Source organism: Zalophus californianus, chromosome 3 (assembly GCF_009762305.2).
Source record: "Zalophus californianus isolate mZalCal1 chromosome 3, mZalCal1.pri.v2, whole genome shotgun sequence".
Classification (NCBI taxonomy): domain Eukaryota; kingdom Metazoa; phylum Chordata; class Mammalia; order Carnivora; family Otariidae; genus Zalophus; species Zalophus californianus.
In genome coordinates this window covers 102,567,969-102,586,326 of record NC_045597.1, presented here as the reverse complement: position 1 = coordinate 102,586,326, position 18,358 = coordinate 102,567,969, and the positions used below count along the sequence as shown (strand labels likewise).

General features: G+C 43.7%; 1 protein-coding gene across 1 annotated transcript in view; it reads left to right on the top strand.

The window, feature by feature from the left end:
• Positions 1-543: 543 nt before the first annotated feature.
• The window catches only part of LCT (lactase), a 48,501-nt gene continuing 30,686 nt past the window's right edge, over positions 544-18,358 (top strand). The window contains exons 1-5 of the mRNA XM_027590891.1: positions 544-1,183; positions 8,849-8,928; positions 11,474-11,557; positions 15,202-15,304; positions 17,278-17,356. Of these exons, the coding sequence (XP_027446692.1) occupies positions 544-1,183; positions 8,849-8,928; positions 11,474-11,557; positions 15,202-15,304; positions 17,278-17,356 (986 nt within the window). The remainder of the gene's footprint in view (positions 1,184-8,848; positions 8,929-11,473; positions 11,558-15,201; positions 15,305-17,277; positions 17,357-18,358) is intronic.

Genomic DNA, 18,358 nt, shown 5'->3' with positions numbered 1-18,358 from the left:
ATAATTTTTAAAAAGATTTTCTGTATTTATTTTAGAGAGAGCAGGGGGAAGGGCGGAGGGAGAGGGAGAGAATCTCAAGCGGACTCCGTGATGAGTGCAGAGCCTGTTGGAGGGCTCGATCCCAGGACTCCGAGATCATGACCTGAGCCAAAACCAAGAGTCCAACACTTGACCAACTGAGCCACCCAGGCGCCCCTACTTACATATTTTTCAGGGGGGAGAAAGACTTGACAAAGGACTCACCTTTGTCCTATTATGTAAACAAATTTTAAAATAATTCAAAATTCAGGGAAAAATGTGGACTACTTTTCCCCTTCACACATTTTCCAGGCTCATCTGCTTAAATTGTGTGAGATGTTTGAGGTTTTTGTGTTATCTCTATGGTCTTTAAATTTTTGATATTACGCTGGTAAGCCGTGCACTGATTTCATTGCCATAGATAACCCAGTTAAATATTAAGTGTTAATAATCCCTTAGCATTTTACAACCTAGCTATTGTTATAAAAGTAAGGATTCCACATACTTCCTAACAGGTCCTTGAAAATGGAGCTGGCTTGGAATTCAGTGTTTATTGTCCTCCTAAGCTTTTCATCCTGGGGGTTAGATTGGGAATCTGATACAAACTTCATTTCAGCTGCTGGTCCTCTCACCAATGACCTGATGTACAACCTGGGTGGTCCACCGGGAACCCAGGGTTCTAACTTTGTAGCAGAGGACAAAAGCGTTTATGTTTGTCAACAACCACTGCCTTCTTCCCTGCCGGAGTACTTCAGTCGTGTTCATGCCAGTGAGATCACCCATTATAAAGTATTTCTGCCATGGGCACAACTTCTCCCAGCAGGAAGTTCCGAGAACCCAGACAGCAAGACAGTGCAGTGCTACCGGCGATTCCTTGAGATCCTCAAGATGGCGAAGCTTCAGCCCCTGGTCGTTCTGCATCACCGGACCCTCCCTGCCAGCACCATCCTGAGAAGTGCAGTCTTTGCTGATCTCTTTGCGGACTATGCCACATTCGCCTTCCACTCCTTTGGGGAGCTGGTTGAGATCTGGTTCACGTTTAGTGACTTGGAGGAGGTGATAAAAGAGCTTCCCCAACAGGAATCAAGAGCTTCACGTCTCCAGACCCTCACTGATGCCCACAGAAAAGCCTATGAGATTTACCATGAAAAATATGCTTCTCGAGGTAAGTGCACACCACCCTGAGGGCTGACCCACTGGCCGTCTTCGTCACCCACCTTCCCCTACCATCCTTACAGCAGGACTTCGCATTTCTTCCCACTCCCCTTCAATAATCTTGTCATGTGTATTCATTAGTGAGAAAATAACATCGTACTGAAAACTTCCCAATGGAGAGGGGCACAGGTGGCTCATATTGCAGAGTGCCAAGCATTTCCTTTGAAAATCTCTTTTCAGCACTCCTTCCCCAAGTCTGTGCTGCCACGGAGTATCTTTCTGCCCTTCCTTCTCCAGTCCTGCCTCCGACTCTCCAAGGCTTCAAGATTGCCCATCCTCCCTCAGTCTCCCCTTTCTCTCCTGCAAAGCAAGTTATGTATTCTAGCTGAAGTTTTCATTCCAGCAAAGAAGACAGATAAAATAGGGGTATACTGATAGGTAGTGAGAAGAGCGTAATTGCAATTGTCCATATTCCTGCTTCAAAGCTAATTTTGATTCAGGTTCTGATTCAGTAGGTTTGGGCAGTATGTATATTTGTATACATAGTATGTAACATATATGCCATACTTATATATCCTACTGTTTAAACGTAAGATATTTTATGAGTATATTCTCATTTTATTAAAAATTCATTGAAAGAGAGCATGATTTTTTAAAGATTTTATTTATTTATTTATTTATTTATTTGTCAGAGAGAGAGCACAAGCAGATGGGGAGAGGCAGAGGGAGAGGGAGAAGCAGGCTCTCCGCTGAGAGAGCCCGATGTGGGACTCCATCCCAGGACCCCGGGATCATGACCTGAGCTGAAGGCAGATGCTTAACCGGCTGAGCCACCCAGGTGTCCCGAGAGCATGATTTTCAATGGTCTCACAGATTCTCATCATATAAAGGGATCAGAGTTTTAAATATTTCTCTCATGAGGCTCCAGGGTAGCTCAGTTGGTTAAGCTCAGGTCATGATCCCAGAGTCCTGGGATCGAGCCCCGAGTCGGCCTCCCTGCTCATCGGGGAGCCTGCTTCTCCCTCTCCTCTCTGCTTGTGCTCTCTCTGGCTATCTCTATCTCTTGCTCTCAAAGAAATAAATAAAATCCTTTAAAATATAAATAAAATAATATATATAAATGAGAGAAATATTTATTTATTTAAAGATTTTATTTATTTATTTATTTGAGAGAGAATGAGAGGGGGGAAGGTCAGAGGGAGAAGCAGACTCCCTGCTCATGGGGAAACCAATGGCTCCATCCCAGGGCTCCAGGATCATGACCTAAGCCAAAGGCAGAGGCTTAACCAAATGAGACACCCAGGTGCCCCATATATATTACTTTATACATAAGTTTATTTAATTTTCACCATTATGAATTACACTGCAATGAATGTTCCTATATATAAACCTTTGCCTACCTTCTGATGAATTCTTTCTGATTCTTGGAATTGAAATTACTAGGTCAAAAAAATGCATTCTTTAAGACTTTAAAGCATGTTGCTAAATTATATTCCAGAAAAGTTTTAATAGTGTATACCAACAGTTTTTTTAAAAAGATTTTATTTATTTGAGAGAGAGAAAAACACAGCATGAGAGGGGAGAGGGTTAGAGGGAGAAGCAGTCTCCCCGCTCAGCTGGGAGCCCATGTGGGGAGCCTGACGTGGGACTTGACATGGGACTTGACATGGGACTCGACGTGGGACCCAATCCCAGGACCCTGGGATCATGACCTGAGCCCAAGGCAGTTGCCCAACCAACTGAGCCACCCAGGCGCCCCAGTGTATACCAACAGTTTTAAAACTGCTCTGACCCGACTCAGCCTGTCTTCAATGATGTAATCATTATTGGTAATTTGACAGCTGAAAACTCTCATCTCCTTATATGCTTCATTTGCATGTATTTGATTATAAAGAGATCAAACATTTTTTCTATGTTAAAAACGAAAGCAGGGCAAGGGAAGAAAGTGTGAGTATGGACAGGGCCATTTCAGACGGGTGTGTCGGGAAGATTGTCCTCAGAAAGGACAGCAAGGGAGGGAGCTAGCAAATGGATTGGAGAAGAGGATTCCAGGTGGAGAGAAAAGCCCCTGCGGGGGGACAGCAACTAGCCCAGCAGTCACTTCAGTGAGCTGGGAGTAGAGGGTGGGAGATGAGGAGAGGTTGAATTTGAAACTGGATTCTTTGGAAACAAGAACCCTCCTTGGAGAGGGTGAGCAAGTAAATGTTTGTTGGCTATAATTCTACTGAAGAAGCACTGGGTAAATGAACTTTGAAAGAAGGCAAGACTGAACATGGTTCATCTCAAACAAAGGAAAATCTATCTTGTTTTGAAGACAGACTCCATAGACTTATTTTGATTATAAAACTATATAAACATGTTTATTAAAATGTTTGCAGATTCCATTTTTAATCTTCATCAGGTTACTAAAGACTTTTTTAAGCTCATATTTTCCTTTTCTTCTGCTGCTCATTCCTCCCATCCTTCATTTTGTGTTTCATCAATATCATTAGATTTTCTACCCCAGTATAATGCAGGACACAAAATAAATTCTTTTTCCAGTCTCCTTCCTATTCCCAAAGGTGGTTTTCTTCTTTCTCTTATTCTCCTCTCCCTTTTTAGTCCAATCCCATAGCCTTTTGTTCTTTTTAAAATATATCACCTAATATACACAAAAAAGTTGTATAAAATATATTGGTTAAAAGCAAAATACTATAAAAAATTACTGAACTGCTTTTTTAAAAAAAAGCAAAATACTATAATAAATACCCAGCGAGTGACTTCTCAATCCAACAATTAAAATAGAATACCACCTCAGATCAACTAGGATGGCTGTAATAGAAACAAAACATACAAAAACAAGTGTTGGCAATGACGTAGAGAATTTGGAACCCACAACACTGGTGGGAATGAATGATGGTGCAGCTGTTTTGGAAAACAGTCTGGCAGTTTGTCAAACAGATAAACTTTAGAGTTACCCTATGACTCAATGATTCATCTCTTAGGTGTATCTCCAAGAGCAATGAAAATAAATGTCCGGGAGAAAACTTATCACAAACATTCATAACAGCATTTTTCATAATAACTCAAAGTGGAAACAACCCTAATGTCCCTCAACTGATGGATAAACAACATGTGGTGTATACATAAAATGGAATATTAATTACCCAAAAAGGAATGATACGTGCCACAAAACAGATGCACCTTGAAGACATTAAGCTAAGTGAAAGCAGCTCATCAGAAAAGACCACAAATTATATGATTTCATTTATATTAAATCTCCAGACTAGGCATAGAGACACTATAGTAGATTAGCAATGTCTAGGGCTAGAAGAAAGAACAGGAAGTGACTGCTAACGGATAAGAAATTTTGGTTTTGGTGATGAAACTGTTTTAGAATTAGTGGATATGATTGCATAGCTTCGTGACTATACTAAAAACCACTGAACTGTATACTTTAAAGATTTCATTTTTAAGTAGTCTCTGTACCCAACATGGGGCTCCACCTATCATCCTACTATCCCTGTTCCCTCTCTCACCTCAGCCCTAAACAACCACGAATTAGCTTCCTGTCTCTATAGATTTCCCTGTTCTGAACATTTCATATGAATGGAATAATATAATATGTGGTCTTTTGTGACTACCTCTATTGGGATTTGTCAGATATTTCTCTCATGGATAGGCTGAGATTATGAGTTTTAGGAAAGAAGATTACAGAATAAAGTGCTATTTTCATCATATCATATCAAGGGCACATACTATCAACATGATTTATACTGTTGAAGTTGACCCTGATCACCTAATTGAGATTGTATTTGTCAGGTATCTCTAGGGTAAAGTTACTCTTTTTTCCTCCTTTCCAAACTGCACTCTTTGGAAAGAAGTCACCATACACAGCTTACACTTAATGATGGGGGAGTTATGCTCCTTCATTTTTTTTTTTTTTAAGTACGCTCCATGCCTAATGTGGGGCTTAAATTCACAATTCTGAGATCAAGAGTTGGATGCTCTGGGTGCCTGGGTGGCTCAGATCGTTAAGCATCTGCCTTCGGCTCAGGTCATGATCTCAGAGTCCTGGGATTGAGCCCCACTTTGGGCTCCCAGCTCAGCGGGGAGTTTGCTTCTCCCTCTCCCTCTGCTTCCCCATTTCCCTCTGCCTCTCCTGCTTGTGCTCTCTCCCTCAAATGAATAAATAAAATCTTTAAAAAAAAGAGTTTAAAAAAAAGAGTTGGATGCTCTACTAAGCCAGCCAGACGCCCCGAGTTATGCTCCCTCTAACAAGTAGTTTTTTAAAGTTATTTTCTAGGGGTACCTGGGTGGCTCAGTCAGTAAAGCATCTGCCTTCAGCTCAGGTCATGATCCCGGCATCCTGGGACCGAGCCCTGCATCAGGCTCCTTGCTCAGCAGGGAGTCTGCTTACCCCTCTCCCTCTGCCTCTGCTCATCTCTCTCTTTCTCTCTCTCTTCCAAATAAATAAAATCTTTTTTAAAACTAAAACCTAACCAAGGAGGCAAAAGACTTGTACACTGAAACTTTAAAACATTGCTAAAAGAAGGTAAAGAAAACAAAAATCAATGGAAAGACATCCTTTGTTCATGGATTGGAAGACTTAATATTGTTGTGATTTCAGTACTACCCAAAGCAATCTACAGATTCAAAAAAATCCCTATCAAAATCCTAGTGACAGTTTTTGCAAAAATAGAAAAATCCATCCTTAAATATGTATGGAATCTCAAAGGACCTCAAATAGCCAAAACAATCTTGAAGAAGAACAAAGTAGGGGCACCTGGGTGGCTCAGTTGGTTAAGCAACTGCCTTCGGCTCAGGTCATGATTCTAGAGTCCCAGGATCGAGTCCCACATTGGACTCCCTGCTCAGCAGGGAGTCTGCTTCTTCCTCTGACCCTCCCCCCTCTCATGCTCTCTCTCTCCCTCATTCTCTCTCTCAATAAATAAAAAAAAATCTTTAAAAGAAAAGAAAAGAAAAAGAACAAAGTTGGAAGACTCACATTTCCTGATTTAAAAACTTACTACAAAGCTACAATAATCAAAATAGTGTGGTACTAGCATAAGGACAGACATATATACCAATGGACTAAAACAGCCCACAAATAAACCCTTGCCTATATGGTCAAATAATTTTCTACAAAAGTGCAAAGACTGAACTTTCAGTGGGGAAAAGAGAGTCTTTTCAACAAGTGTTCCTGGGAAAACTGAACATCCACATCAAAGGAACAAAGTTGGACCCTAACCTTGTACTACATACAAAAATCAACTCAATCATTAAGAATGCTCAACAATTATGGAAAGCAAATCAAAACCACAATGAGATATCCCTTCACATCCATAAGAATAGCTATTATTTGGGGCGCCTGGGTGGCTCAGTCATTAATTGTCTGCCTTCAGCTCAGGTCATGATCCCAGAGTCCTGGGATCGAGCCCCGCATTGGGCTCCCTGCTCCACAGGAAGCCTGCTTCTCCCTCTCCCACTCCCCCTGCTTGTGTTCCCTCTCTTGCTGTGTCTCCCTCTGTTGAATAAATAAATAAAATCTTTAAAAAAAAAGAATAGCTATTATTTTAGAAAGCAGAAAATCACAGGTGTTGGTGAAGATATAGAGAAATTGTAATCTTTATGCATTCCTGACAGGAGTGTGAAATGATGTAGCCTGTATGGAAAAAGAATATAGCAGTTCCTCAAGAAATTAAACATAAAATTACCATATCATCTAGCACTTGTGGGAACAGACACAAAAGAACTGAAAGCAGGGACTTAAACAGGTATTTATACACCTATCTTCATAGCAGTGTTATTTATATAGCTGAAAGTTCGAAATAACCCAAATGCCCATGGATGGATGAGTGGATAAACAAAATGTGCTATTTACATACAATGGAATATTATTCGATCTTAAAAAGAAGTGAAATTCTGACACATACCATAACATGGATGAACCTTGAAGACATTATGCTAAGTGAAATAAGCCAGTAACAGAAGGACAATTATTGTAGGATTCCACATACACAATGGACCTACAATAATCAAATTCACAGAGACAGGAAGTAGAATAGTGGTTACCAGGGACAAGGAAATGGGGAGTTACCTGTTCAATGAATACAGAGGTTTAGTTTGAGACGTTGGAAAAGTTTTGAAGATGGATGGTGGTGATGGTTGCACAACAAAGTGAATGTACTTAATGCCACTGAAATGTACACTTAAAAAATTTAATGGTGGGACACCTGGGTGGCTCAGTCAGTTGAGCTTCTGGCTTGATTTCAGCTCAGGTTGTGATCTCGGGGTCGTGGGATCGAGCATTTTGTCGCGCTGCACACTCAGCACGGAGTCGGCTTGGCCCTATCCCTCTGCTCCTCCCCATGCTTGAGCTCTCACTTTCTCTATCAAATAAGTAAAATCTTTAAAAAAAAAATTAATGGTAGGAGTGCCTGGGTGGCTCAGTCGGTTAAGCATCTGTCTTCGGCTCAGGTCATGATCCCAGGGTGCTGGGATCGAGCCCCATGTCGGGCTCTCTACTCAGCAGGGAGTCTGCTTCTCCCTCTCACTTTCCCTCTGTTCTCTCTCTCTCAAATAAATAAAATCTTTAAAAAAAAAAAGAAAGAAAACAAAATATAAGTCTTTCATTTATTTCATGATATCCCTGTAAGGCATAGTTTTGAGTAATCTGCCTTTTGCAGCATTTTAAGAAGTATAGTTTATGCTTGTACTGGGAAAAGTTTGGCAACCATGGTGGGGAAGTTTGATTATTTTGTGTAAGAATTTCTGGAACTTCAGGGGTATTTGTTCACTCTAATTCTAAAAGCAGCTTGCAGAGTCAAATAGAAATGCTTTCTGAGTTCATTCTGCTTAGGGATTAACTGTACTCTTGTTTCATTTTATTAGTCTAGAGATGACACTAAATTGTACATCTTAAAATGTTAAGCACAAGCTGTATGTTCCATGTGTGCTGACGTGATGATGAACCAAAGTACGGAAATCTGTGAAAGGCGAAACGGAACCCTCCGGCACAATCACTGAGTAACTAGATAATGGCGCTATCTTATCAGAACGAGGACTGAATGTCTCTAAGTGATATTCCTTACTCAGAAGATTTCAAAGTTCTATCATGCTTATCAAAATAAAGCCCCCTTGAGGGCCCTTGGCTGGCTCAGTTTGAAGAGCGAGTGACTCTTGATCTTGGGGGTTCTGAGTTCAAGTCCCACGTTGGGCATAGAGATTACTAAAACAAAGCCAAACAAAGCCAAGCACTCTTCTAAAGGAATCTTTTTGTTTTTAAAGCCACCTAAAATCTTTCAGCTGGGGTAAAGTGATGTAAGTGATGTTTTTAAAGCCACCCCTTGTTATCCAAAATCTTTCAGCTGGGGTAAAGTGATGTAAGTGATTTCTTCAGAAATCCTCCCTCACCATTTTTTAAAGGCTTTATTTGAGAGAGAGAGAGCACAAGCATGGGAGGGGGAGGGAGAAGCAATCTCCCAGCTGAGCAGGGAGCCCGATGTGGGACTCAATCCCAGGATCCTGGGACCATGACCTGAACAGAATGCAGTCACTTAACTGACTGAGCCACCCAGGTGCCCCCAGAAATCCCTTTTTAAAGTCGGTGAACATGGAACAGGAAACGAGTCCCCACGCAGCTTCTGTGGTCCCACCTCGCTCACCTGCAGCTGCTTCCTCCGGTTGGTTTTAGGTGGAAAGCTCTCTGTGGTCCTGCGAGCTGACGCCGATTCAGAGCTCCTGCTGGAACCGTCCGCATCTTTGCTTACCAAGGTGATGACAGTTGCCCCAAGTAGTATTTGTAACATCTGAGGAAAGTTGTGATTTTAATTTTAGAGCACAAGAGAAGTTTTCATCTGTCAGCTTGACATTTTTGTAAGTGCCTCTTCTGAGTGCGGTCCATTCTCTAGATTCATGTTTACAAACAAAATCTCATTTGTTGCAGCCCCAGCTTTTGTCTATGCAAAAAAAAGTCCAGCACCTCTGTGTGCTCTGATTTTTCAGTCCGAGTCCAAAATAGCTTATTAGAGGAGAGGCCAGTTTGTAGCAAAACAGATGGAAGGAAGAGTAAAGGGTTTTGTTTTGTTTTTTAAATCATGTGCTCCCTAGAGACCATCTTGGTTCCTGCCTCCACTAACCATAACTTTGTAACTACAATTTTAATAAGAAAAGTTTTAAAAGAAAATCTGAGAATTAAACAGCTTTGGCCTCTATAAGCTTGGCTGCTGGGCAGTATGGAAAGTCATCAGAAAAAATAGCTGATTTCTGTAGTTCTGTGGCATTCGACAGGGTGCTATATAGGTAGCACAGTGCCGGACAACAGACACCGGTGTCTCCATGTCCATGGAGGTTCCGGGGCTCAGGGTTGGGTCCTCAGATCTACCGGCTCACGAACTTAAAATGCAGATGTGATAAGGTTCTGAATAGCTCCGAGGCTGACTGGATGGCCAGAATGCCATCTAAATTAATTTACAAGGGGTAATAACCGCTATCGGTCATGAACCCAGAAGACCGAAGTGCTGATCAGAAAAGTGCTTGTTGAGCAATAGCCTTTGAACTGGTCTCTTTACCCCAGTCCACGCCATCCAGGGCTTCTGGATTTTCCAAGAGCATAGTTTTTACCAGTTCCCTACAGGGAACCTACACTCAATGCTCTCTCTGAGATTTTAAAATGCATCGCACAGATGGTGGTGATGGTGGCTCAACGATGTGAATGAACCTAATGACACTGAACTTGCTAAATTTTATGTAATGTGTATTTTGCCACAGATCGCAAGAATTGGTACCAATTCCTCAGGGCCTTCCAGAGTGTGGCTCACTTGGGCTGTCTTGCTCTCTCTCAGGTCTCCCCTCCTCTTTTTCCCAGTGTGTATGCTATGTTTTCTTCCCGTTCACTTGCATGGGCACTCATGTGAGTTTCCTATCCTAGCCTTGCTCAAATCTCTTCCAACAAAATTCTACCCATTTACAACATACATGTGCATATGCTCTCCATCAGGAGGCTTCATTTAATAATACTCCCTTGCTCAACCTGATGTGCTCTCTCTCCACTTGGAACACTTAGCCCTTTATTTAGACCAGCATTTCCCAAGCCTTGTGAATCAGAACCACCTGGAGAGCTAGTAAAGCACATAAGGGCCATGGCTTAATGTGGAGGGACCATCCTGGGTCTTCATAGGCTTCCCCAGTTCCCAGGTGAGTTTGAAGACCATTGGTGTGGACTTTGCTTATCACATTTCCAACTCTCTATGTTTTTTCATGTCATTGGCTCATTTGCTAACACTCTCTATTAATTGGTAAGCTTCATGGTTCTTACTCCTCTTTAAATGCGAATCCTCCTCTGCTGCACTGAGCACAGTGGTTTTAAGGGTAGGAACTCAATGACTGTATGTGTTGTACAGTATCAACAGACCAAAGTAAGAGCTGAGAGGGTGCAGGGAGGAAAGTGGAGCAAGATGTGGACTATTTGGTAAACACTGATGACGACTTGATTAGGAAAGCCAGAGGGAACCACTGCTGAGTCAGTTATCGAAGGTCCATAGGGCCTTTGGTTGTCATCGGATGCCGTTATCCAGGGTCTTTGTCCTGAAAGAACAGATCATCTCTGGAGGAGAGATGACAGGGCATGATCCAATCCTGATAAGGATAGAATGACTTCTGAGATAGGCAGAGAGGGAATCCCACTGGTATCTTTATGGGTTTAGACTCTGTGAATCTGAAGTTCTTAGAATATATGCAGGGCGGTATGTCCAGGACCTTGAGAGCTGTGTCCTCCAATAATACTATATGCCAAGCTAGGGTCCACTAGGGCAGACTTTAAACTGTGGCCTGACAGTAGCCAGTGACTATAGCCTACAATTAAAATGATCCCCAAAATCCCAGTAGGGTCTGGAGAGATCCCTGAGGGTCCTGTGGGTGTCTGAGGGCTCCACTCTTTCCATCCCGGCAAAATGGGAGGGCTGCTGACCAGGGCAGCTCTGGCCTCTGATGACTCCCTTAGTGCTCACCTGTTTGGTGGGAACCCACAATTTCTGGCATACAGAACTTCATTCATTCACTCATTTAATCATATACATTGATCGAGCGCTTACTGTGTGCCAAGCACTTTGCTGAGTCTGTGGTGATGTATTCCGAACAGCACATCCCACGCACACATTCTCATTCTGTCCCAGCTTGTCCTCTGCCTGCTTTTCCCTTGGAAAATCTCACTTCAGAGTATCAGTTTAGGAATAGGAGGAGAAAGAAAAAAGGATATTTCCGAACAGTAGTTTGCCTTGAAATTGCTTACGTTCTAACGACCCTATTTACTTATTTCTAGGGCACTGTTGATTTCCTCTCTCTTGATTTGTCTTACAAATGCCAAAGTGAAGCAAGTTTGCCACAGAAGCTGAGTAAATTGCAGGTAATTTGAGCCATTTCCTATATTGATGATGAATGGAGAAAGTTCCCAACAGCATAGTAGACATTTAATGGCCTGGCTGATGGGTAAACTGAGCTTGCCCCCACAGTTGGCAGAGATAGAGTTGCACTGGGGGAGATCGCCCTTGAATGCACTGCTGGAGAACATGGGGGGGGGGTGGTGGTCAGGCAGTCTTCCCTGGAAGGGATCAGGAAGGTTATCATTTTAAATATTTACATGATCTCTTGTGTAGAAATCTACTGAGAATTGAAATTTCAGTGTTCTTTCTAAGATTTAAGAAGGCATTTCATGGACGGTGGTCATGGTTATACAACAGCGTGAATGGACTTAATGCCACTGTACTATACATGTGAAAATGGTTACGGTGGTAAATTGTATGTGTATTTCCCCACCCACAACTGAAAAAAAAAAAGACATTTCACACCCAGGTCTGCTAAATCAGAGGCCAGCTCTGGGAACCTTCCTGTAACCTTAGGCCCTTTCTTCCTGTTCCCAGTATTGTTTTCCTCGAGGGTAATGATTGTGACTAGTTAGAGAAAGTATGTTGGTTGCCACCTACCCACCTGTTAGCTTTCTCCCCTATGCTTGGTCACTGCTGAGCAACTTCCTTGAGGACGACAAACTCCAAATTCCCTGGAGTCCTGACTATTCCCCCCCCACCTCCTGACAGGGTAGAATGGATTGTACCTTCCGAGTCCTTTCAGCATTTCCATACTTACCCCTGAAGGGCTACCTTCTCACAGGTCTCTCTGGGGATGCCTGGTCACCAGCATTCACCCATGACTTCCTCTTGCTCTTGCAGGGGTGGGCACAAAACTGCTCCCCTCTGCTTTCTGCCCTGTGCCTCCCGGTTTGGAATCCCAGCATCCTCACCACCAAGCCGGATGGATTGTAAGAGGAATTATCTGTTGAAAGGCCAAGCTCCTCGGTGTCAAACCCTCAGTGCTGCAGCTAGGTGGAATCTCCATTCGACCTGAGGCTGGAAGCTGGAAACAGACAAATTAGCGTCAGTCCCACCCCCGGGGTCTGTGGGTTTCCTGCTGCACCTTGTAGGCACCGCTACTTTTATTATCTACAAGTAATAGGATCTCATAATCAAAGCCAGCAGATGCAGTTGCAAGACGTTTGAGTAATAGCCGCTGTGATTTTCGTGCCTGCTCTGTGCCCAGCACCATGTGGGGCACTTTATCCTCACGATATTTCTCCCCCTCACAGCAGACCCCAACACGTAAGAAGCATAACCAAGGTCAGACACTAGGTAGGGAGCAGAGCTGGGATTGGAAGCAGGCTTTCTTGTGACACCACACTGCCTCTCCAAAACAAAAATAATTCCAAGGTGTTGGGGACATTATAATGAGAGTGACGTTTTTGAAAATCACATATAATTTTAGTTGTTTTTGTAAAAAAAAAAAATATATATATATATATATATTTTTTTTTTAGTAAATATCTTCTTACCTGAACCCAAATTGCCTTGACCCAGAGCCTGCCCTGGTGGGCTTGCTAGCCAGATTTCTGGTCCTTCAGCGGCACTTAAGTAGTGTCTTCAAGGCCTTCCGATGCCTGTGTTAACTAAATCTGTCTTTTATCATCCTTAAGGAAGTCAACCAGAGCTTGTTGCTCAGTTAATGCGTTCAGACAACGCTGACATTTTAAAACTGTCTGGGTTATGCAGACGCAGCATGCTTCAGAGAGCCCATCAACAGAGCTTGGGCTTAATTTCTGCTTGAGGATGTGGTTTACCGGGTTTCCCTTTTTATATCAAAACATTTTCAAGAAGACCTGCTCCCACCAGTGCCTGGATAGAGCTGTGAACCCTCAGTCAATACCTGGCCAGCCAAACAGTAAAACCTTCCCTGGACAAACTTGGCAGCCATTGATTATGCCCTGCTGGGATTCTTTGTTCCTTTTATTTCCTTAGGTAGGAATTAGATTCCAGATGTTGCACTTGACAGCTCGGAGGCAGCCCCAGAGATTCAGGATGACCACTCTGATCACCAGCTATGAGGAGAGAACAGAGCTGGAAAGGAGATGGTCCCTCTCTGCGGTCGTCGGTTACGAGCCTATGGCATTCCCACACAGTTAGCACCCCCAGGACAGGAAGAACAGCTGAGTTCTCCCCAGGGAACCCGAATCACACCACCCACAGCTTCCTTCCCAGCATACCTACCGTCCCTCCTCAGCCCAGCCTCCCTGCCTCCTCCTGGGGCTGCAGGGAAGATAAGGCAGGGCAGCGAGAAGCAGGTGCCCGCTCCTTTCCCGTTCCCCTCCACCCTCCCCAGAGCACTTGCCTGTCCCTCTCTGAGCCTCAGGGACCGTCAGCTGCTGCACCTCCCACCAGTGCACCAGTGTTTTAGGGCTGGAGGACATCCTCAGGCCCAGCACCTCAATAAAGAGCCACCGCACCTCTGAATTCTGCAGGAGGTCCATGAGCAGCCTCCCACATCGTCTTAGCAGGAAAGGCTCTGCTCACCCAGGGAATTCTCCACCCAGCAGAAGGCTCCTCCAACTCTCCCATCCTATCATATCACAGGCTGCCCCCACTGTGTATTGACCTTGCAGGAAAGAGAAAACCCTCTGAGTCGTTAATAGTTGGGCTTTCCCACACTGACCCAGCACAGGGAAAGGACAAGGGCTGTGTGAGCTGCAACTCTACTCATTGTGGTCCTGGGCAACTTAGCTTCTCAAAGCTGAAGACACCTTATCTGTAAAGAAGGGACACTGTTGCAGGTGACTCAGAAAGTAATGTGCCTGCCTTCTTTGGCAGTGGTTGTATTGGTATCTCTCAGTGGCCTTTAGGCTCTCAGAGGAGGAAAAACTTGGTATGGGGAAAATGACCAAACCCAGCCTCCCCAAAAAAGGTAATTTAAGGTGAAGTCAAACGACAGGTCAACCTACAAATGTTTCCTTCCACAGTGACATGGTTTAGAAATGGGAGAAAAGTCACACCAGTTCCATTTGAATGAGGGCCACTCCTTTTAACTTTTTATCATGGGAAATGTCAAATATAGCCAAAGGTAGAAAGAAAGTATCATGACGCCATCCCCGACTTCAAAAGCTATTGACTCATGGCTGACCTTGTTCCATCTATGCCCTACCTTTCCCTTCTCAAGCCAGACTGGGGTTTTTTTGTTGTTGCTCTTGTTGTTTTTAACTCACGACCCTGACATCAAGACCTGAGCTGAGATCAAGAGTCGGTCACCTAACAGACTGAGCCACCCAGGCGCCCCTCAAGCCAGATTGTTTTGAAGCAAACCCCAGACATTCATAAATACTGTTTTGGTGGCACCTGATTAAGCTTCCTGTGGTAACAAAGGCCCCTAACATGAGTGGATGGCTTTGTTCCTGGTCCCAACACTTAGTGCCTCGTTCTAGGAGGAGACTTGTAAGCATGTGGGAACCTGTCTCTTTGCTGGGGGTGAATGGGAAGGGTGGCTGATGTTACTGAAATGTGTAGACTGTTTTCCCTTAGAGTCTAGAGTCTGCTCTCTTTATTAATTGACCTGGCTAGAGAACATTTCCCAAACCAGAGTGTTTGTAGCTTCTCTTCTTGAAGATCTGTCCCTGTTATCAAAACACTTACTCTAGGCAGCTTCCGTTCACTTGCTGGCTTTGATCTTTTTCAGACTATTGAGCCAAAAGTGAAAATTTTCATCTTCAATCTGAGATTCCAGGACTGCCCTTCCACCAGGAAGAACTCAACCGGGCTGCTCTTTAGCCTTCTCGAGGGTGAGTGGACCATTGCTGGAGAGGTTTGTTTTTGTCCTTCCAAGTTTTTATTTCAACTCAAGTTAGTTAGCATACAGTGTAGTATTGGTTTCAGGAGTCGAATTTAGTGATTCATTACTTACATAGAACACCCCGTGCTCATCACAAATGCCCTCCTTAATGCCCATCACCCATCTAGCCCATCCCCCCACCCGCCTCCCCCCAGCAACCTCAGTTTGTTCTCTATAGTTAAGTCTTACGGTTTGCCTCCCTCTCTGTTTTTATCTTATTTTTCCTTCCCTTCCCCTATGTTCATTGGTTTTGTTTCTTAAATTCCACATATGAGTGAAATCATATGGTATTTGTCTTTCTCTGACTTATTTTGCTTAGCATAATATAGTCTAGTTCCAGCCACGATGTTGAAAATGACAAGATTTCATTCTTTTTGATGGCCGAGTAATATTCCATTGCATATTTACACCACATCTTTATGCATTCATCGGTTGATGGACATTTGGGCTCTGTCCATATTTTGGCTGTTGTTGATAGTGCTGTTATAAACGTGGGGGGGCAGGTGCCCCTTCAAGTCACTATTTTTGTATCCTTTGAGTAGATACCTAGTAGTGCAATTGCTAGATTGTAGGGTAGTTCTATCTTTAACTTTTTGAGGAAACTCCATACTGTTTCTCAGAGTGGCTGCACCAGTCTGCATTCCCACCAACAGTGTAGGAGGGTTCCCCTTTTGCTGGAGAGGTTTTCAGTGACATTTGGTGCATTGGCTTGGGGAGTAGCAGTTTTGGAAGTCTGAGGTTCCAATAAGAGGAGGGACCAGAAGAGGGCTGGTCTGAGAGCTCATCCCAGACAGGTTTAGTGTCCCTTGCCTTTGTATTATTGGTCCCTTAGCTCCCATTGACTCAAGAAAGAAGACAGGTTCTGTACAAAAATGACAAAGATGCTTTGGTCTTGTGGAAATAAAGACCATCAGGCTTCCAGGTTCAGGTATAAGCATGGGAACCGCTCTGTGCCTGAGTGTCCCTTTTCATTACCACTCCCTCCAAGATCTCTCACCTTTGCCCCCCCTCCTGTTACCCTTGCTCTTTTCCCTATTACTTCAGCTCGCACGTGGCCCTGGTGGGCACCTCAACTGAAGCCTTCAGGTCTAAGACCCACAGCTCATGGACCGTCCTCTCTGTGTCTCTTAGTTTAAATTCATGCGAGTGAATCTGATTGGTGGGCCATGGATCAAGAGATCACTCAGGGTCCAGTCACATTGGGGGAAAGGTGGATTGTGCTAAGGCATCAGGAGCTGAGGGCTACTAGGGAGGGGCAGGTTCCTGGGTGTCCTGATATTCATTCCAGTCACCCTATAAGGCAGAGTATGGTAGAGGTCACTAGTGCCCCTTTTTACTACCTGTAAGCAGTGCTGAGCTTGCTTCAAAGACCTCATGACACTCATCCATAGATATAACTTAATAACCCTCACCCTAACTCACTTTTGATGGCATAATGATTTCTGTTCTTAAGTTCCACCCATTTCTAAATGGCTAAAATGGTCAATTTATTGTTTATGCGTAGTTCATGACAATTAGAAAAAATTCCGTCTCTTTCTGATGTTTGAGTTTTTCTAAATCAATTGTTCTCCATGTGTGGTCTTCAGACCAGCAGCATCAGCATCACCTGGGAACTTGATAGATATTCAAATCCTTGAGCCCCACATCAATGCACTGCTTCAGAAACTCTGGGGTGGGCCCGGCAAACTGTGTTTAACAAGCTCTGCAGGTGATTCGGATGTACACGGAAGTTTGAGAACCACTGTTCTAGGTACATGGAAATTACTCCTGAGCTCCTTACATCTTTAGCCTGTGGTATTTTCCAGGGGGCTTAGAATGATTGCTTGGAGCTTGGGTGTGTTGTATAAATAAGAAAACAATTGATGGGAGTCATGAATATTGTTGGTTGGGCTTCAGGGAGTGTTAATTAAACTTCTTTTACAGCCGTACGTGAACACCAGGTTCTCTTCACTGGGTTTGATCTTAATACGCTCCTAAGCTGTTCACGAAGCTCCAAGACAAGGTAATGTTAGATTTCCTGTTGAAATCTATTGAATAGCTGATATTTGAAGAATACTCTTTCACACGTGTACTCTCAGGGGACTGTTGTCATCTGCCTCTTGGCCAGTGATTTTTTATCATGGTGAGAAATGAAGGCTCAGAGGGGATGGTAGTGAGAGAGCCTGGCTCCCACTGCATCTGACTCTGGGCCCATGTGTTTCTGCATCTCACTTGTCACTCTGCACTTGGGAGCCTTGCATTTTGCCCAAGTGTGCACAGCAAGCCGAGATGGGAACCCCTGCCTCCTAGTTTAGGATCTTGTTGTGGGTAGTGTGAGTTTGTGGAAGGCTGAGTTAAAGATAGATCTGACCACCCCACTGAAGTCATGACCGACCTGAGTAAGTGAGGTGAGTTCTCCGCACCTGTTCCCTCCTGTGAACTGTGAAACATCTTTCCCACAAGGAGACAGTGTAGGTTGGAGATTCAGCTGTTGCAGTGGGGCAGAAGCCTAAATCAGTGGTGTTCTGAGAGGTTTTATTTAATTTTTTAAAAGATTTATTTATTTTAGAGAGAGGGAGAGAACAAGAGAGGAGGAGCAGAGGGAAATGGAGAGAGAGAAACCCAAGCGGACTCCACACTGAGCACAGAGCCCGATTCGGGGCTTGATCCCACGACCCATGAAATTACAACCTGAGCCGAAACCAAGAGTCAGATGCTTAACAGACTGTGCCACCCAGGGCCCTCTGAAAGGTTTTAATCTATGGTGGGGCTGCAAATAGTTTCTTACTGAACAACTGAAGTAACAACATTTGTAAATGGCATATTTAAAAAAAATTAGAGCAGGTTTGAGGTTACCCCCATAATGACACCCTCACACACTCATAATCTAATGTGCTTCTCAAGTGATTAAGACAAGGTGGTGTGGAAACCAGCATGGGTTGTTCCCCAGAACCCTCAGCCTTCCATGGGTGTGTTACACGCATGAGCTTCATGCACCATGTTTTGACAAAGGACGCAGACCGGA